This window comes from Oncorhynchus nerka, linkage group LG22 (assembly GCF_034236695.1).
Source record: "Oncorhynchus nerka isolate Pitt River linkage group LG22, Oner_Uvic_2.0, whole genome shotgun sequence".
In the NCBI taxonomy this organism is placed as follows: domain Eukaryota; kingdom Metazoa; phylum Chordata; class Actinopteri; order Salmoniformes; family Salmonidae; genus Oncorhynchus; species Oncorhynchus nerka.
In genome coordinates, this window is record NC_088417.1 from 41,851,347 (window position 1) to 41,872,944 (window position 21,598).

The 21,598-nt window shown below is 42.1% G+C and overlaps 1 protein-coding gene across 5 annotated transcripts in view; it reads left to right on the forward strand.

The window, feature by feature from the left end:
* The first annotated feature begins 243 nt into the window (after window positions 1-243).
* The window catches only part of LOC115105189 (poly(U)-binding-splicing factor PUF60-like), a 26,707-nt gene continuing 5,352 nt past the window's right edge, over window positions 244-21,598 (forward strand). Inside the window, exons 1-10 of one of the 5 annotated variants that reach the window (XM_029626901.2) lie at window positions 248-333; window positions 5,426-5,510; window positions 5,798-5,893; window positions 6,026-6,115; window positions 6,680-6,730; window positions 12,194-12,355; window positions 12,520-12,612; window positions 14,135-14,348; window positions 14,448-14,680; window positions 20,295-20,460. In XM_029626901.2, the coding sequence (XP_029482761.1) occupies window positions 5,813-5,893; window positions 6,026-6,115; window positions 6,680-6,730; window positions 12,194-12,355; window positions 12,520-12,612; window positions 14,135-14,348; window positions 14,448-14,680; window positions 20,295-20,460 (1,090 nt within the window). In that variant the 5' untranslated portion in view covers window positions 248-333; window positions 5,426-5,510; window positions 5,798-5,812. Of the gene's footprint in view, window positions 334-5,425; window positions 5,511-5,797; window positions 5,894-6,025; window positions 6,116-6,679; window positions 6,731-12,193; window positions 12,356-12,519; window positions 12,613-14,134; window positions 14,349-14,447; window positions 14,681-20,294; window positions 20,461-21,598 lie in introns of all 5 variants that reach the window. The other 4 variants (XM_029626900.2, XM_029626903.2, XM_029626904.2 and 1 more) reach the window with 4 other exon arrangements.

Consider the following 21,598-nt stretch of genomic DNA (forward strand, 5'->3'; position numbering starts at 1 on the left):
AAACGGGCAGACTTATTGTTTGAATATGCACATTGCCCCTTTAACCTTTCCTGACTATGACAAACACATCTATGAATGTAAACCAATTGTATGGCTACATCAGCACTACAGTGTACTTTCAAGCACATGTCTACTTTAGTCAAATGGGCAAAATAACGACCAAATCAAACCTAGCAACCCTGAACTGTGCCTGAACTGCCCTGAAATCAAACTCTCGCGACGTTCTTTCGCCGGTCTCGGGTTTAGTGTTTGTCCTGCAAGTCTCGCGGTACTCGCAAACTGGTGGAGGGCCTATTCAAGTAGGTGTGCTTCATGGCGGTGACGGAGATTGCGGTAAATAACTTGCTAAATAAGTTACATATGAACTCAGTTATTGTTGTCCCCGTCCTGTTTCTCAAATAGTTGTGAATCTACATATATTGTAGCAATTATTGGTTTATTCCCGTGAACCACGTTTAATTCACAAAACCTGAATTTAGGCATGCGGCCTTTATCAACTACTAGCAAGCTAAGTTAGCTAACTACTGCGACAATTGGCTCTAGACTAATGCTTTCTAGCTAAAAAAAAATAAATAAAGCAATTGCTAGCTCACTGGTAAAGATGTTAGTATGTTAGACTGCCTTGTTGGAATTACAATGCATGATTGAAAATAGTGATATGCTAGGTAGCTATGTTAAAGAAGACGCAACGACCAAGTTAGGTAGTTACGTTAGCTCGCCTCAACTATCCTAACGTTACTTACGATTGAGCTCCACCCACTCAAGTGTAGCAACTTAGCTAGTCATTTAGCTAACAAGCAAGCGTATCACTTGCTTACGCTTCGCATTTTCTAGTAACTAGGGGTGTAACGATTCACCAAACCCACGGTTGGGTACGTACTATTGCGTTTTTGTTATCACGTTTCGGTACAGCGGGAAAATTAAATGCCATCCACAATGTTCCTGCCATTGTCTGTTGTGACAGGGTTGTTATGTGGGCCTCAGGTCAATTCAAGTGGATTTTTCCCAATTGTATGTGGTAAATTCCCACTTCCATCTTCGAGAACGCACCATGACTGCTTCCTTCAGTGCCAGATGCATGACGCATAAACGGCTTGTGTCTGTAGCAAGGTGCATCTCCCACTCTGGGGTAATGCGATGGGAAAGGGGCTATCAATGTTTAGTATGCGGCAGGGCTTGATATTAACTTTTTTAGCCATTTGTTCTTGGGACAAGACATCTTTTTTTACTTGTCCGAAAGCTTAAGCCACTTGTTCCAACAACAAAAAAGGACCATAACATCATCAGCCAAAAGGGTGACTGAAAATTGGTGAAGTGCAAAGGAGAGGTCTGAAATAATTTTCGGGGCTTTTCCATACATAGATGATGTTATCGCCCCCAAGCGGCCATGTAATGGCCCGCTACGCATTTGGCTGGCGTGCTACGACGAGGGACGAGTGGCATTATGATATTGGCAAAATATATTTAGCGGAGCCAAACATTTTCTAATAGCCTATTCCACTCTGGTGGAGATGTGGCACGAAAGAGATGCCTAGATTACTGTACATATCTGGCTCTGTGTGTAACGGCGCGAGTGAACATCGTCACAGAGCCTTCCTGGCTGTGCGTCTTGTGATGGGTTGAAAATCATAATGGGCTGTAGAGCGACTGCTGTCCTCAGAACTGGATAATTATAAACTGATTTGCATTTTTTCATCATCCTCTTATTCGCCTAGGCTACTATATGCATTGTAGGTAGGTTGCACATTGCTAGAATAATATGGAATTAGGCCTAGGCCAACTACGCAGTTCATTCATAAGCTTTCCTCAGCCTAAGTTCTTTTGACTCATTACATTTTTCAATCTTGGTATTTTGCTCAATTTCACCTCTTGAGGGTTAAAATATTTGTGCATGAGAATAGCATAGACTCCTACTTTTATAGTTATTCCCATTTAAAAGTTGCAACTTTAGAAACAACACTTTATTAGAATAATTTGGAAAGCCTCCCGAGTGGTGCAGCGGTCTAAGGCACTGCAGTGCTTGAGACGGCACTAGAGACCTGGGTTCGATCCCGGGTTGTATCAACCAGCCGTGACCGGGAGTCCCATAGGGCAGCACACAATTGGCCCAGTGTCGCCCGTGTTCGGGAAGGGTATGGTTGAGGGGGATTTTTGCCTTGGCTCATTACACTCTGGCGACTCCTTGTGGCGGGCCGGGCACCTGCAGGCCGACTCTGATCTTCAGTTGAATGGTGTTTCCTCCTGCACATTGCCGGCTGGCTTCCCGGTTAAGCGTGCAGGTGTTAAGAAGCATGGTTTGGCGGGTTGTGTTTTGGAGGACGCATGACCCGACCATCGCCTTACGCAGCCTTACAATGTATTAAAAATCAAAACATATAGCCCCACGTTTGTAGAACAACTAAAGTTACATTAATAACTCTAAATTAAGCATATGGGACTACCTATTTATTTGTTAACCGCTCAACACAGAATAGCCGCATGTGTGCACTAACTCTAATCATTTGGAGAAAATATCCTTTCTATTTTATTCAGCTTCGTTCAATTAGATTCTTTATTCTATATAATAATACCACAGAATTATAACCAAATCTTGTCAGCTAAATGAATTAGTGTAGCCCACAGGCATATTGCATTAACCAGATCAAGACCTAACAGTATGTATGTATGTATTCTGAAAAAGACTACATTTTCTTCATATATTTCTTTAGAACTGTCTAAAATAAAGAATGGATTTATTGTGAAGGTAGGCTATATTACATGGATTTAAAATGTAGATGATCCAAATGTCTGCATCGGTGGCTTGTAGGTGTGGAAGCCAGGATACACTAAATGTGTTAATTAACGGTCAATTACTGTGAGACCAACCGTTATTTGCTTGACAATCACCGGCTAACAAAATCAAAGCCCTAACTGTGGTGGTCGTAGAGCAAAACAGAGAGCACCATCGTGTTCGTGAGCGTCTCATCTTTCCATATTCATAATAGTTTGTAGGCCAAACCGTTCGGACACTACAGACGATTTTGTGAGAAGACCGATTTACTTAGAATGGCAACCATGCCTTGCTGTGTGCTGCCTGAAACAATTGTGATCGGAGTAATTGTTTGATATTGTTTTTACTTTTTACGAATGGACAACTGAAATATTTTGTGGTTGTCTGACTTTTTAAAAACTTAACCCCAGACAAGCCTTATTGTCGAGCCCTGAAGCGCAACACGGTGCATTGGAAAATGTATTGAAAGGTTGCTTATATTATATTGGGGCGGTAGGGTAGCCTAGTGGTTAGAGCGTTGGACTAGTGGTTAGAGCTTTGAAAATAAGAATTTGTTCTTAACTGACTTGCCTAGTTAAATAAAGGTAATAAAAATATTGGACAGGTGCTACCTGTTTGCTGAAATGGGTGCAAGTGGAAAGTACGCAATGTGGCTGGAGCACTTTCACGACAGGGTTTCCGTTAGCCAATAATAACCGCTTAAAAATAAAATTGGCACCGGCCTGGGAGAAGATAATATCTCATTGCAAAATACTTTTTAGCCTATTAAATTGATGGAAATACATTTGACTGGTCATGCTTATCAGTGTATGAGTTCATTTGCATAATTGAGTGGAATTGAATTAGCGCGTGTGTGCAGTATATTCGTTATGCATCTTATTTATCTCGTGTACAGCATACAGAGCCTTTGAGCAGAAAATCTGTCAGACAGCGTGAGAGTGCCTGCTACAGCATCTCAAACAGCAAATTCATAGTTGACAGAACGCAGGCTTCATCAGCTCGTCACACCACTTTGTAATGAGCTGGAGGCATTATGCATTTTGAAAACATATAGTTAATTGTTTGAAACCTGAGCGTTTTACTACATATTATGAGGCATGTCTTACCTTGCTTCAAAGTAGCCTAGCCAAATTCAGACCATATCCGTGGAGGCAATTGTTTTATATCAACTTTCTTTCATTGTCATTGTCCAAGGCATCATATTAGCATCCCATGCTAGTTGTTGCATATTAGATCTCTCTTTCTACATTTCTAACAGATATTTTCATCTGTCACATGAAACTGCTCGCATGTGTGGCACGCTTTTGACAAGTGTTTTCCCGCTAATTGCATTGTGGAACAAACATTTGCACGTAGCCTACTGCGTATTGCTGCGCTTATAATGTGAAAAAATAATAGTTTATCAACATTTTAGGCTAAATATTCTGATTTGTTGCATCAGACTCATTGCGTTTTAAAGTTTTGCTTTATGTAGCCTAGGCCTGCTAGTTGTAGGAGTTTGGGATCTAGTGTCCCTCTGCTGTCCCAGTCGGTTTTGAATAGGCTATTTCTTTCTCAACAAGCTGTAAGTAAGGAAACTTCTCTACTATGGGGGATAGTAGATTGACATAGGCTAGTGATTTTGCTGTTCGTTTACTTGTCTTGTTGGCTGAGAAAAAGTACATGCGGATAATTAGGTAAGAAGGACCGCATATTCGACTTGCATGTTCTGTTAATATGAATTACCATAATCTAAATGTGATTTCTGTTATTCTAAGCACCGTGGGTGGACTCCCTAATTAGGTTACTTACCCAATACATATGGGTTCTGGTAAATTTCTCAAATGTCCGATAAATTCAAAAGTCACATTTTCTGAACCGAATCATTGTTTATTAACATGGTGCTGAAACCCCCTATTCTCAACCATGGAGAATGGGCGCATATCCGCGGCTATAAACTAAAAACAATAAACATAGCTTACTTATCGCTCGTGCAATTTATTTTGGAGGTGTGCTTGGATGCAGAGGGGAGGGGATGTGGTGTTTCTTTGCATTTCTTTCTTGTACCGGTATACGGGGATGATATCAGCCTAAATGTGTCAACAGCTGCATAGGCTATTCTCATTGAGTGTGGCGACATACGGTTAAAGTTTTATCCAACTCTCCTTCCATCGGTGTTGGAATCTACTGGGAAGCCAACATTTAACCAAACTTGAGATTTAAACAACGATGGAGGATCCTCCAATTCTGGTTTATCGACCCCACACACGCCATCGTACAGAACTAGTTCCCAGCTGCGCCTCACAAAAGGATAGTTTGAAATGCAGCAATTAAGATTTGAATTGTGATTATATAGCCTGCAATGTTGTTGTTTTTTAGCTCAGATTTACTCAAGGCATATTTTTTTAAACATTTTGTAAATATATACATTTTTTAAGTATTTATTTGGGTTCACAGTGCGGGACGAACCGAGTTACCTGAAAGGTTCAGTACGAATACGTGTACTGTTACACCCCTACTACTAACTAACTAGCTACATAGCGATCTAGTTTGCAAGTTAGCTAAGTTTGTATAAAATTAGCTAGCTTAGTTCATACTTGGTGCAAATAAAGGATTCCAAGCTTACCGCCTTGCAGCTGCTATCATGTTAGTCTGAAGGCATTTTCTCTCTCTCAGACTTTTTTGAATTGTTAAGGCTTCCCATTCACTCTTCCCCCTGGGTTATCCTGCCTCTGAGGTCCCAGCGTTTAGCAGGTTGTAGGTAAGGAGCTCTTCTCTATGCACGCTTGTCTTGAGCGTCCCAATCACTGATGACTGGTCTTTGATATTGAGATTCTGACCCCCCCCCCTAGTACGAAATATGCACTGTGATGATTCCCAATCTGTACATAAATTATCCTTATTATGATCATAGTAGAAGAGACAGATGTAGCCTACCAAATTTGCAGTGCTCAGCAAGTGTCATTCATTTCTCCAATTAATAAGTGTTCATGTCTCCTGAGGATGCTCATATGCATATTCATGTTTTTCACTGCTGTGGTTCTTCAGGGAGGGACAGCTCTGATGATGGAGAATGGACAGGGCACAGGCGCGAAGCTTGGCCTGCCGCCTCTCACCCCAGAGCAGCAGGAGGCACTACAAAGGGTGAGCCTACTTATTACATGTACATGACTAAATACAGGTGTATACGTAATGTCTTTCCATTAGTCCGTTTGCCTGCGCTTGCATTATTCTCTCGCGTTTCCTTTTCTTTCATGCTGAATGACTTTTCTTCAGGCAAAGAAGTATGCGATGGAGCAGAGCATTAAGAGTGCCTTAGTGAAGCAGACCATTGCTCATCAACAACAACAGCTTACCAACTTACAGGTGAGACGTGCAGAACTCTGCAACTTAACTCTACGTGTCGTTGACCATATGTTCTTATCTCTTAACGCCAACCACTCAATTAAATGCTCATATCTAAGAGTAACTTGGACCATTAGCAAGATTGTTACATAGGTAATCGATATGACTATCTGCCCTGGGAGCTTTGTAGGTATGAAACATTACTTTATTGTTTAGTAGCACAAAACATAGCAGCACAGCTTATAAAGTATGTTTGTCTGCTTACGATGATAGGGTGGGTATATTTGTCCTCTTGTTTCTGCCTCTTTTTTTTTCAGCTAGAGAAGATCAGCATGAAGACTTTGTTAAACATGTTGAATGCTTTGCACTTGTTTTCACATAGGGGTGATGTTGTGAAATGGTTTTGGGGAAGATTTGAAGTGGGTGGCAGAGGGAAAGTCAAATCAGTCCTGAAAGCTTTTTATGGGGAGTGTGTAATGTCACTAAAAGCTGATGTATAGCAAAGGAACAACATTTGAAAAAGCAAAGCTTAAATATATATCTAACCTACTTTTCAGTACCCTTTTCATCTTTACTGTCTTTCAGATGGCAGCAGTGACAATGGGCTTTGGAGATCCTCTCTCACCTTTACAATCGGTCAATAGATTATTACACTTTTTTCTCTGTGCGCTTTCATGATACAAAGGACTGTTACCCTTTTTTGATCGGCCACTCTGGGCTCCATCCTAGCCATTGCAGCTGACCAAATAACTAATATTTCAAAAGAAGACATGTTTATAAATATTATAATTATGAGGGACAAGTTCTTATACGATGTGCTGAGTCTGCTTAATTCAGTCTGGTTAAAGCTGCAAAATGTAACTTTTTGGGCGAAACATTCATATATATATATATATGTGTGTGAGAGTTATACATCTGTCATTCTCATTGAAAGCAAGTCTAAGAAGCGGTAGATCTGTTCTATGTGAACTATTTCTATGCTTCCCATTCTTAAGTTTAGTTTTAGCATATTTTACTTTCGGTTTTGTACACCAGCTTCAAACAACTGAAAATATAATATTTTTGGTTATTGAAAATACACTGCTCAAAAAAATAAAGGGAACACTAAAATAACACATCCAAGATCTGAATGAATGAAATATTCTTATTAAATACTTTTTTCTTTACATAGTTGAATGTGCTGACAACAAAATCACACAAAATTATCAATGGAAATCAAATGTATCAACCCATGGAGGTCTGGATTTGGAGTCACACTCAAAATGAAAGTGGAAAACCACACTACAGGCTGATCCAACTTTGATGTAATGTCCCTAAAACAAGTCAAAATGAGGCTCAGTAGTGTGTGTGGCCTCCACGTGCCTGTATGACCTCCCTACAACGCCTGGGCATGCTTCTGATGATCCGGTGGATGGTCTCCTGAGGGATCTCCTCCCAGACCTGGACTAAAGCATCCGCCAACTCCTGGACAGACTGTGGTGCAATGTGGCGTTGGTGGATGGAGCGAGACATGATGTCCCAGATGTGCTCAATTGGATTCAGGTCTGTGGAACGGGCGGGCCAGTCCATAGCATCAATGCCTTCCTCTTGCAGGAATTGCTGACAAACTCCAGCAACATGAGGTCTAGCATTGTCTTGCATTAGGAGGAACCCAGGGCCAACCGCACCAGCATATGGTCTCACAAGGGGTCTGAGGATCTCATCTCGGTACCTAATGGCAGTCAGGCTACCTCTGGCGAGCACATGGAGGGCTGTGCGGCCCCCCAAAGAAATGCCACCCCACACCATGACTGACCCACCGCCAAACCGGTCATGCTGGAGGATGTTGCAGGCAGCAGAACGTTCTCCACGGCGTCTCCAGACTGTCACGTCTGTCACATGTGCTCAGTGTGAACCTGCTTTCATCTGTGAAGAGCACAGGGCGCCAGTGGCGAATTTGCCAATCTTGGTGTTCTCTGGCAAATGCCAAACGTCCTGCACGGTGTTGGGCTGTAAAGCACAACCCCCACCTGTGGACTTAAGGCGTCGGTCTGTTTCTGACCGTTTGAGCAGACACATGCACATTTGTGGCCTGCTGGAGGTCATTTTGCAGGGCTCTGGCAGTGCTCCTCCTGCTCCTTGCACAAAGGCGGAGGTAGCGGTCCTGCTGCTGGGTTGTTGCCCTCCTACGGCCTCCTCCGCGTCTCCTGATGTACTGGCCTGTCTCCTGGTAGCGCCTCCATGCTCTGGACACTACGCTGACAGACACAGCAAACCTTCTTGCCACAGCTCGCATTGATGTTCCATCCTGGATGAGCTGCACTACCTGAGCCACTTGTGTGGGTTGTAGACTCTGTCTCATGCTACCACTAGAGTGAAAGCACCGCCAGCATTCAAAAGTGACCAAAACATCAGCCAGGAAGCATAGGAACTGAGAAGTGGTCTGTGGTCACCACCTGAAGAACCACTCCTTTATTGGGGGTGTCTTGCTAATTGTCTATAATTTCCACCGGTTGTCTATTCCATTTGCACAACAGCATGTGAAATTTATTGTCAATCAGTGTTGCTTCCTAAGTGGACAGTTTGATTTCACAGAAGTGTGATTGACTTGGAGTTACATTGTGTTGTTTAAGTGTTCCCTTTATTTTTTTGAGCAGTGTATATTTCACAGCGGTTTAATGGTACAACGATTCTCTACTCTTTACATTGCTTGTTTTGTCTCACAAACTGAAATTTAGGCAAACTTTTTGAATTTTTGCAACCAGGAAATGGCAGATAGAGTTCTGCATACTACACTTTAAAAAACATTGACTAACAGCTGTTGCCACTAGTGGAAGTACTTCACTGCACCATTTCAGAAGAAATGCCCTGAAGTACTTCCACTAGTGGCAACAGCTGTTAGTCAATGTTTTTTAAACTGAAAGAGATTCATAATGGAAATTTGGGATTTGTTTTGAATTCATACACACTGCATGGTGAAAAGTATGAGGGGACCCCTTCAAATTAGTGGGTTTGGCTATTTCAGCCACACCCGTTGCTGACAGGTGTATAAAACCGAGCTCACAGCCATGCAATCTCCATATACAAACATTGGCAGTAGAATGGCCAATACTGAAGAGCTCAGTGACTTTAAATGTGGCACCGTCATACAACAAGTCAATTTGACAAATTTCTGCCCTGCTAGAGTTTCCCCGGTCAACTGTAAGTGCTGTTATTCTGAAGTGGAAACGTCTAGGAGCAACAACAGCTCAGCTGCAAAGTGGTAGGCCACACAAGCTCAGAAAACGGGACCGCTGAGTGCTGAAGCGAGTAAAAATGTCTGTCCTCAGTTGCAACACTCACTACCGAGTTCCAAACTGCATCTGGAAGCAATGTCCGCACAAGAACTGTTTGCCGGGAGTGACATCGAAATGGGTTTCCATGGTCAAGCAGCCGCACACAAGCCTAAGATCACCATGCGCAATTCATTTACATTTACATTTAAGTCATTTAGCAGACGCTCTTATCCAGAGCGACTTACAAATTCCAAGCGTCGGCTGGAGTGGTGTAAAGCTCGCCGTCATTGGACTCTGGAGCCGTTCGTGTTTCACCATCTGGCAGTCCTATGAACAAATTTGGGTTTGGCGGATGCCAGGGGAACATTATCTGCATAGTGCCAACTGTAAAGTTTGGTGTAGGGATAATGTTCTGGGGCTGTTTCTCGTGGTTCGGGCTAGTCCCCTTAAATCCAGTGAATGGAAATATTAACGCCACAGTGTACATTGACATTCTACATGATTCTGTGCTTCCAACTTTGTGGCAACATCGGTGTGGAAGAACTTGACTGGCCTGCACAGAGCCCTGACCTCAACCGCATCAAACACCTTTGGGACGAATTGGAACGCGAGCCTGGCCTCACCAATGTTCTTGTGGTTGAATGACGCAAGTCCCTGCAGCAATGTTCTAACGTCTAGTGGAAAGTCTTCCCAGAAGAGTGGAGGCTGTTATAGCAACAAAGGGGGGGGACCAACTCCATATTAATGCCCATGATTTTGGAATGAGATGTTTGACAAGCAGGTGTCCACATACTTTTGGCAATGTAGTGTATTTGAGCACAATACAAACCTTTTATTAGGGGATTTTTAGCAGAACATTTATTATGGCTTTTTGCTCTATAGCCTGAAATCGCTATGCAAATGTGGTTTTGAATATCAATGCAGGGAAGTTCATGTCTTCTTTATAAATATGATGTTACTTTGCATTGATTGACACTGAGAAAGCCAGCTTTGGTGTGGGGCTAAAGAGGGTTAGCAGTCTCTTTCAATAACTTAAATGAGAGACCTCCTCAAACCGGAATCCCTTTTTGGCAATCTCAAATTTTATGTTGTAAAATAGGAAATCACTTTTCTCTTATGCAATAGATTAGGCTGTTACTAGTTCGCCTAGTTCGCCTGTGGGTGATAACGCAGCTATGCTTGAGTAAAAGGAACCAGTAAACTGCTTTCAGTGGTTACCCATCCCTCCCTCCCCTTAGAGACGTAAGTGTGAAATGTTTTCCTCAGGCTTTTTATCTTTGTATGGATGCTTTTCAACTGATATACAGTGTTGTGAAAAAGTATTTGCCCCCTTTCTAATTTTCTCTACTTTTGCATATTTTTGATACTGAACGTTATCAGATCTTCAACCAAAACCTAATATTAGATAAAGGGTTCCTGAGTGAACAAATAACACAACAATTACATATTTCATAAACAAAGTTAAGTATTTGTAGACTCAGGTTCCCTTTATCTAATATTAGGTTTTGGTTGAACATCTGATAACAGTTCGGTATCAAAAATATGCAAAAAGAAAGAAAATCAGGAAGGGGGAAAATACTTTTTCATGGCACTGTAGGTGTTGATTTAGTTTGTTGTCCATGTTGAAATGTCATCTCATATACACCCCTGGAATACAGGTCAGTTTCAAGGGCTAAATGTTAGCGAGGGGCATGCATGTCCATCACCACTTTTGCTTTCACGCATATAAATACAGTAATGATACAGATTTTTTAAAGTTATATAGCTGTATCTGCATTTACAAAATTGTTTATCTTGTTATATACTGAACAAAAATATAAACGCAACATGTAAAGTGTTGGTCCCATGAGCTAAAATAAAATATCCTAGAAATGCACAAAAAGCTTATTTCTTTCAAATGTTGTTTATTTCCATGTTAGTGAGCATTTCTTCTTTGCTAAAATAATCGATCCACCTGACAGGTGTGGCATATCAAGAAGCTTATTTAAAAAGCATGATCATTACACAGGTGCACCTTGTGTTGGACACAATAAAAGGTCACTCTAAAATGTGCAGTTTTGTCACACAACACAATGCCACAGATGTCTCAAGTTTTGAGGTGCAGTAATGTCCACCAGAGCTGTTGCCAGACAATTGAATGATAATTTCTCTACCAGAAGCTGCCTCCAACGTCATTTTAGAGAATTTGGCAGTACGTCCAACCTGCCTCAAAACCGCAGACCACGTGTAACCACGCCAGCCCAGGACCCCCACATCCGGCTTCTTCACCTGTGGGATTGGATTGTCTGAGACCAGCCACCTGGCCAGCTGATAAAACAGGAGTATTTCTGGAAAAACTCACTCTGCCTAGTTCGCCTTGGGTGGTTCTGGCTCCCTGGTGGTTGGGCCTGGCTTCCAAGTGGGTGGGCCTAAGCCATTCCATGCCCACCCAAGGCTGTGCCCCTGCCCAGTCATGTGAAATCCCTAGATTAGGGCCTAATGAATTCATTCAAATTGACTGATATTCTTATATGAACTGTAACTCGGTAAAATCGTTGAAATGGTTGCATGTTGCGTTTTATATTTTTGTTCAGTAGAGATAGCAATAGTCAAAAATCCATTTTTCAGGACTCTTTATTTTGCATATGCCCAGATTGCATCCATCCCTGACATTGGCCTGTATGTCTATTGTTGGGAAAAGCAAACACAATAGAGAATTAAAAATATTCCCAGTGATTTACATAATGAGACCTCAATGTAAAAAATAAAATACAGTTTATCCAAACATATCTAGATTTGATTATGTGTGTTCTTTCTTTCTTTGGCCCCTTAAGCATCATGGTGTGTTTTTCTCCATGGTTACCAGGTGGCGGCTCAGCGGCAGCGTGCTCTAGCCATCATGTGCCGGGTGTATGTGGGCTCCATATACTATGAGCTCGGGGAGGACACCATCAGACAGGCCTTTGCCCCCTTCGGCCCCATCAAGAGCATTGACATGTCATGGGACTCAGTTACAATGAAGCACAAGGTCAGTTTATAGAGCATGCTCAAACTACATCGCCACACAGAATTGCAATAGGATTAGAATTAGAACTGCATTAATCATATGAATGAAACTTTTGATTCACAACTGGAGAATTTGGCATGCTCGTGTTTGTAACTGTCTCATGGGTCTATTGTCTGTGCGTGCAGGGCTTTGCCTTTGTGGAGTATGAGATCCCGGAGGCTGCACAGCTGGCTCTGGAGCAGATGAACTCGGTCATGCTCGGGGGCAGGAACATCAAGGTGAGTGGCCTGGAGAGGCAGCCTGTCCTGCGCAGTGGAAGTGGACCTCTCAGAACCCCCCCTCTATACCCCTGGAACGAGCGGTGCTCCTGCTATCATCTTTTTAATCTTTTCTATCGAAGATGCATGGAGACAGTTCGGACATCCCCTTTTCTCATTTCTCTCCTTGTGTGTAACTGAACTATTTCTGGGTGAATCACTAATTGGTAGTATCTCTAATTCTGTGTATTTAAAGCCACTCATTTCATTTTCTTTCTTTGCTTGTATGTGTGTATATTCATTTAAAGGTGTGTGTGTGGTTGCATGTGTGTGCGCACATGTTTGTGTGTGCGCGGGTGTGTGTTTTTGTGAACGTATGCTCTGTCGTCTGCTTCCATGATGTCATCACCACATTGTTTTAGTGACCAGTTCCTCTAGGATACCCGGGCAGCGTGTGATGATGCGTTGCTCTGTGTCCGAGATGTGCTGATGATGGGCTGCGCCTGGTTGGTGTTGCTTGGCCGCCCCACCTGGAGCACAGATCATATACTACATAGCCGCTCAAAGAGACGCTTCAGACACTAACCTATAGATGACAGTTGTTAGAGGAGATGCCTCTGAGACATGTCGGTTCCTGACAGTGTAGTGCCAGCCACGGGTCTTTAATTTATAGCTATTTCCACTAGTTGATCCTCAGCTGCAGCTCCGGCTTAAGGCAATCTGAACAGGCCTTTCTTTTAGTGTTGGTCAAACATGCCTGAGTGAGTGAACAAGTCATAGTAGCAGCTTTTACAGTATAATTATCTTCATGAATTTCAGATAGGCTATACTTTTAGTTTCATGATTTCTATTGTACGTTTCAGTTGATGATTTTGAAGTGATTAAGTTGTTGATATGTTATGGTTTAGAAAGAGTGAGAGTTAAAGAAAATAGTGTGTCGATAGAAGACATTGTCTCTAGACTAGTGCAGGTTGTCACATTTCATATCACTCTTATTACCTTAGCCCTGGTGGACAGATGCAGGTTAGCACGGCTAGTGTGAACTTGGCTAAGAATACATTAGGCGGCAATTACAAAGAGAAAGCGGCTCCTTTAGATCTCTAATAGAGCATTTCCATACAGGATTGACCCCAAAGGCTCAGACTTTTCTGTTTACGTCTATGTGGGCTGGCACCCATGTCTTACCGGGCCATGGCTCCGGCGGGCCTGCTCTCACTTGAGGCCAAAGCCAGGCCACTGGTACTTTTCAGCTGGCATTTGCATAACAATGGCTAACTTTAGCAACTTCTCACAAAGCAACCGTTTTGATTATGCAGAGGTTGTTAATTCTGCTCTTCACATGCTTCACTGTCAGCCCAGATTCCCTAGTATAACATAAGTGAGTATACACTCGTGTAACACTGGTGTTACAGTTTGAAAAGCAGTGTAATTGCGTTGTCCTGAGTTGAAGGTGTTAAGTGGTTTTGGAGCTCGGGTGTTGCGTTGCTTGGTCAGTGGCTGTGACACCCCACTCATTGGCCCTGTGCTGGTATCTGTGCTGTAGGTGGGGCGGCCAGGTAACATTGGTCAGGCGCAACCCATCATCGACCAGCTGGCAGAGGAGGCACGCGCCTACAACCGGATCTACGTTGCCTCCGTTCACCCCGACCTCTCAGACGAGGACATCAAGAGCGTCTTTGAGGCCTTCGGGAGGATCAAGTCCTGCACGTTAGCCAGGGACCCCACCACAGGAAGACACAAGAGCTTTGGCTTCGTCGGTGAGCAGAGAGGCCCCTGGCGGGTGGCGGCCCTCGGGATGTGCTGTTGCTGTGTGTTTGTCCTCCTCCTAACTCCTCTCCCCCCTCTCTCCCTGGCAGAGTATGACAAGCCCCAGTCGTCCCTGGACGCAGTGTCCTCCATGAACCTGTTTGACCTGGGGGGCCAGTACCTGCGGGTGGGCAAGGCTGTGACCCCTCCCATGCCCATGTTGACCCCCACCCAGCCTGGTGGCCTGCCCCCCGCTGCAGCCGTGGCTGCTGCAGCAGCCACCGCTAAGATAACGGCCCAGGCAAGTATGATTCCCTTCCAAAGGGATCTATTGGCCTTCCAGGTAATTATACTTCTGATGCACAGTACCAGTCAAAAGTTTGGACAAACCTACTCATTCAAGGGTTTTTCTTTATTTTTACTATTTTCTACATTGTAGAATAATAGTGAAGACATCAAGACTATGACATAACACATATGGAATCATGTAGTAACCAAAAAATATTTTATATTTTTCAAAGTAGCTACCCTTTGCCTTGATGACAGCTTTGCACACTCTTGGCATTCTCTCAACCAGCTTCACTTGAAATGCTTTTCCAACAGTCTTGAAGGAATTCTCACATATTCTGAACACTTGTTGGTGTGTTTGGTCATTGTCCTGTTGAAAAACAAATGACAGTCCCACTAAGTGCAAACCAGATGGGATGGCGTATCGCTGCAGAATGCTGTGGTAGCCATGCTGGTTGAGTGTGCCTTGAATTCTAAATAAATCATCTACACTGTCACCAGCAAAGCACCCCCACACCATCTCACCACCTCCTCCATGCTTCACAATGAAAACCACATGTGGAGATCATCCGTTCACCTACTCTGCGTCTCACAGACATGGAGGTCTCAAATCTCGACTCACAGATTTCCACCAGTCTGTCATTTTTCGTGTTTCTTGGCCAATTTCATCATAGCGCTTGATGGTTTTGCGACTGCACTTTTTGAGTTTTTGAAGTTTTCCAGATTGACTGACCATGTCCTAAAGTAATGATGGACTGTCATTTCTCTTTTCTTATTTGAGCTGTTCTTGCCATAATATGGACTTGGTTTTTTACCAAATAGGGATATATTCTGTTTTCCACCCCAACCTTGTCACAACACAACTGATTGGCTCAAACGCATTAATAAGGAAAGAAATTCCACCAATTAACTTTTAACAAGGTGCACCTGTTAATTGAAATGCATTCCAGGTGACTACCTCAAGAAGCTGATTGAGAGAATGCCAAGCTGTCATCAAGGCAAAGGGTGGCAACTTTGAAGAATCTCAAATATAAAATATATTTAGATTTGTTTAACACTTTTTTTGGTTACTATATGATTCCATGTGTGTGATTGCATTGATTTGATGTCTTCACTAGTATTCTACAATATAGAAAATAGTAAAAATAAAGAAAAACCCTTGAATGAGTAGGTGTGTCTAATCTTTTGACTGGTACTGTAGGTAGCTAGGTGTAACCATAATTAATAATGTACTCAGTAAAGTTTTAATATAGTAAAGATAAATGTAATTTGTATATAAAGCTTTACTTTTCAGATTTTCTGTGTGCTTTAAGTAACATACTCAGTGTACAAAATATTAAGAATGCTCTTTCCATGACATGGACTGACCAGGTGAATCCAGGTGAAAGCTGATCTCTCTTATTGCTGGCAAGACAGGTTAAAGAAGGCTTTTTAAGCCTTGAGACAATTGAGACATGGATTGTGTATGTGCCATTCAGTGGGTGAATGGACAAAATATTGAAGTGCCTTTGAACAGGGCATGAGAGTTCTATATTTAAAAAATGTATTTCATCAAAATATAGTAGGTGCCAAGCGCACCGGTTTGTGTCAAGAGCTGCAACGCTGCTGGGTTTTTCTTGCTCAACAGTTTCCTGCGGGAATCAAGAATGGTCCAGCCAAGTTGACACAACTGTGGGAAACATTGTAGTCAACATGGGCCAGCATCCATGTGGAACGCTTTCGACACCTTGTAGAGTCCATGCCCTGAAGAATTTAGGATTTTCTGAGGGCAAAATGGGGTGGTCCAACTCAATGTAGGAAGGTGCTCTTAATGTTTTGTACACAGTGTTTAATTTTGATGTACCCTGCAGTTCTAGAATTTGATATAATATTTGATGAATTGATAATGCATAACCCTTAAAGTATTCTACTGCTGTGTGTTTGCTAACAAAATGTGCTGTGCCATATCTGCTTGTGTTGTGATGTGAGCTCAACCTAGTTGCAAAAGTATTAGGGATGTAACGATTCACCAATTTGCATCAGTCCCTGATTCTGATGTTTAATTAAGATACAAGTGCATCGGTCCGCAGACCCCAAACGATCCAAACATAGCATGCATCTGTCAGAAAATCTATTCAAACATTACGAATCGCCGGTTTGCGGTGACATTTTTTTTGAACCAAAATCCAAATGAGACTCTTTAACCTCTAGCGACGAGCAATCCCGTATCCGGGAGCGTAATCATAGCTTCAAGTGCATTACCATAACGCAACGTTTCCTATTCATGAAAATCGCAAATGAAATTAAATAAATATATTCAAACACAAGCTTAGCCTTTTGTTAACAACACTGTCATCTCAGATTTTCAAAATATGCTTTTCAACCAAAGCTACACAAGCATTTGTGTAAGAGTATTGATAGCCTAGCATAGCATTAAGCCTAGCATTCAGCAGGCAACATTTTCACAAAACAAGAAAAGCATTCAAATAAAATAATTTACCTTTGAAGAACTTCGGATGATTTCAATGACGAGACTCTGTTAGATAGCAAATGTTCATTTTTTCCAAAAAGATTATTTGTGTTGGCGAAATAGCTCCGTTTTGTTCATCACGTTTGGCTAAGAAAAAGACCGGTAAATTCAGTCACTACAACGGCAAACTTTTTTCCAAATTAGCTCCATAATATCAACAGAAACATGGCAAACGTCGTTTAGAATCAATCCTCAAGGTGTTTTTCACATATCTATTCGATAATATATCAGTCGTGACAGTTGGTTTCTCATCAGAAGCAAACGGGAAAATACTGCAGCTGGAGATTACGCAATAATTGCAACGGAGGACACCAAGCGTCCACCTGGTAGATGTAGTCTCTTATGGTCAATCTTCCAATGATATGCCTACAAATACGTCACAATGCTGTCGACACCTTGGGGAAGCGACAGAAAGCCTAAGCTCATTCGTGGCCCATTCACAGCCATATAAGGAGTCATTGGCATGAGGCGGTTTCAAAAAATGCAGCACTTCCTGATTGGATTTTTATCTGGGTTTCGCCTGTAACATCAGTTCTGTGGCAGTCACAGACAATATCTTTGCAGTTTTGGAAACGTCAGAGTGTTTTCTTTCCAAAGCTGTCAATTATATGCATAGTCGAGCATCTTTTCGTGACAAAATATCTTGTACGGGAACGTTTTTCATCTAAAAATTAAAATAGCGCCCCCTATATCCAAGAAGTTAAGGGCGGGAGGTTACCATGGTAACAGGCCACTCGAGTTTTGTCAGATGTGTCTGAGATTTGGGATCTGACTTGGTGGTATCTTTGCTATTAGGTGAAGCAACAGACTCAAACTAATGTTGAAAACAACTGAGCTTGTGAACAAAATGTAAATAGCCAAGAAAGAAGTGGACAAAGTCTCACTTTGTAGACTTTTGAGAAAATTAGACCAACTTTTATGCCTGCACCTCCAAATACAATTCTATCAGCACTTCACTCTGCCAGGCAGAGGATTTAGCAGCTATGAAACAAAACAACAGAAAAACTTTGAAAACTACTACTGCAGAATTTGTCTGCTATAAATCGCAACTCGCACATGTGCTCATACAGACTTTTGATTGTTTTTATTTGCGAACGTAATGCTCGCACTCTACAGCCCTGCAAATTGAGCAATACCTAAAGCTACCCACAGGTGGCGGGTGTTTATTTTATGCCCTGGTGCCAGGCCTAAATCGGTCACTGATTTAGAGGGGAACAATGAAAGAAAGCAGTGGAACTGGCTTCGTGGTCCAGAGTTGAGTTTCAGGACTATAGACATTTACACACATACACACCAGGGTTTCTGTTAGGAAAATGTTGCGCTGTACATTTGACCGGAAACATTTTAATTTACCGGACACTTGAGAAATTTACAAGACCCATATGCATTGAGTGCGTAACCTGATTAGGGCGTCCACACACGGTGCTCAGAATAACATAAATCACATTTAGATTAAGGTAATTCATATTAACAGAACGTGCAATTCCAGGATGCAACGATATGCGGTGATTCTTACTGAATTCTGGTGTCCACTTTGAATATGTTAGAATAACTTTCCACATTTATTTCTTGAAATTTAGAAAGAGAGGAGATCTAATATGCAACAACTCATTTTGGTTTCTTATATGACCTAAGGTTGTGCCTTTGGCTACTGGACAATTAAAGAAAGTTGATATAAAATAAATGGTCTGAATTTGGCTAGGCTACTTTGAAGCAAAGTAAGACATGCCTCATAATATGTTGTAAAACGCTCAGGTTTCAAAGAATTAACTATATGTTTTCAAAATGCATAATGCCTCCAGCTCATTACAAAATGGTGTGACGAGCTGATGAAGCCTGCGTTCCGTCAACTATGAATTTGCTGTTTGAGATGCTGTAGCAGGCACTCTCATGCTGTCTGACAGATTTTCTGCTCAAAGGCTCTGTATGCTGTACACAAGATAAATAAGATGCATAACGAATATACTGCACACACGCGCTAATTCAATTATGCAAGTTAACTCATACACTGATAAGCATGACCAGTCAAATGTATTTTCATCAATTTAATAGGCTAAAAAGCATTATTTCGCAATTAGATTTTTTTTCTTCTCCCAGTGCCAATGAAATGTTTTGACTTTTTATTATCGGCCAAAAGCTGGCTATTACCGGCAACGCTGACAAACACACACACAGAAGTGAGCAATTTTTAAATATATTGTCATTTAACCTTTATTTAACTAGGCAGTCAGTTGAGAACAAATTCTTATTTCCATCCAGCCCTAACCCAGACGATGCTGGGCCAATTGTGCGCTGCCCTATGGGACTCCCAATCACGGCCGGTTGTGATACAACGTGGAATCGAACCAGGGTCTTTAACGATGCCTCTAGCACTGAGATGCAGTTCCTTAGACCGCTGCAAAAATGTAAACACGAAACAGACCAAATTCTTTGGTCCTTTAAAAACCTGCTGTATGTAAAATATTGTGTGTTTTTGCTCAACAACATAATGGTCTTTGTTTCTAACACTAGGATTTTCCTCTAGAAGTTAAATCCACTTTGTTTTGTTTCCTTGCCCGGATACTAACGAGTATAGCGATACTGGTATTGTCCCGGCCCTAGTGTTTATGCAACAAATGTTAGTGAACCAATTCGTTCTCTAAACAAACCGAATTGTACTGAATCATTTCAAACTAAAACATATCGTATCGGAGCCCATGTATCTAGATTTGAATCATATTGAAAGGTAAAGATCTCTTAAAAAGTATGTCCTGTGACTGGCCCTTGCTTTTGTCATTTAATGTACTAGGATAATACTGAGATGCTAAAGCTCCTCCTGTAAACTAATTGGGCGTGTAAGCTAATTACACCCTGGAGTCTCACTGCTCAAGCATGCAGTCCCACTGCTATATCTGGCAGTGGCACTGACATTAGTCATAGTTTTGTTTAGTAATAAATAGTAGTCTTGGGAGTTTAGTGGATGTTTATATTATAACATATTAACAACTTTTACTGATAGAATATTGTATATTGACCTGACACTTAAAAAATAAAAGAAATAATCGGTGCCGAGCTTTGAGGACAGGTGAGATGCAGAGTAGAACACTATACATGCTATATGAAGTCTGACTGTGCCACCTCACTGTGTTTTCCTGCTAATGCGTCCCACCCCTCTCTCAAGGAGGCTGTGACCGGGGCGTCCATCTTGGGGGCGATGGCTGGGGCAAACCAGATGGGACAAATGGGTTCGATGGGCCAAATGGGTTCGATGGGACAAATGGGTTCGATGGGACAAATGGGCATCCCTCAGGCAGTCATGGCTGCCCAGGCCCCCGGAATGATCACAGGTGTGTATTGAGATGTGTCAGTACAAAGGGTGTTGTCCACTGACTTACACACTCACTTAGGTCTGTTTGAATGTTTTAGAGCAGTGGTTCCCAAACCTTTTATAGTCCCATGCCCCTTCAAACATTCAACCTCCAGCTGCGTACCCCCTCTAGCACCAGGGTCGGCGCACTCTCAAATGTTTTTTTCCCCCATCATTGTAAGCCTGCCACACACACACTATGCGATACATTTATTAAACAGGAATGAGTGTGAGTTTTTGTCACAACCCGGCTCGTGCAAAGTAACAAAGAGCTCTTATAGGACCAGAGCACAAATAATAATATTATAATAATCAATAATTTTGCTCTTTTATTTCGCCATCTTAGATATAAATAACTCACCACAGGTTAATGAGAAGGGTGTGCTTGAAAGGATGCAGATAACTCTGCAATGTTGGGTTGTATTAGAGAGAGTTTCAATCTTAAATCATTTTCCACACACAGTCTGTGCCTGTATTTCGTTTTCATGCTAGTGAGGGCTGAGAATCCACTCTCACATGGGTACGTGGTTTCAAAGGGCATCAGTGACTTAACAGCGCGATTTGCCAAGGCAGGATACTCTGAGCACAGCCCAATCCAGAAATCTGTCAGTGGCTTCTGATTAAATTCAATGTTCACAGAACCGCTTATTGCAATTTCGATGTGGTTCTCTTGTTCAGATATCGGTAAGGACTGGAGGCAGGGCATGAAAGGGATAACGAATCCAGTTGTTTGTGTCGTCTGTTTCGGGAAAGTACCAGTGTAATTACTCACCCAATTCACTCAGGTACTTCGTTATATCACATTTGACATTGTCCGTAAGCTTGATTTGATTTGCACACAAAAAATCATACAATGATGGAAAGACCTGTGTGTTGTCCTTGTTAATGCAGACAGAAAAGAGCGCTAACTTCTTAATCATAGCCTCAATTTTGTCCCGCACATTGAATATAGTTGAGGAGAGTCCCTGTAATCCTAGATTCAGATCATTCAGGTAAGAAAAAACATCAACCAGATAGGCCAGTTGAGTGAGAAACTCGTCATCGTACAAGCCGTCAGACAAGTGAAAATGATGGTCAGTAAGAAAACTTATCCATTAAGTCCTCCACGATAGTATGGG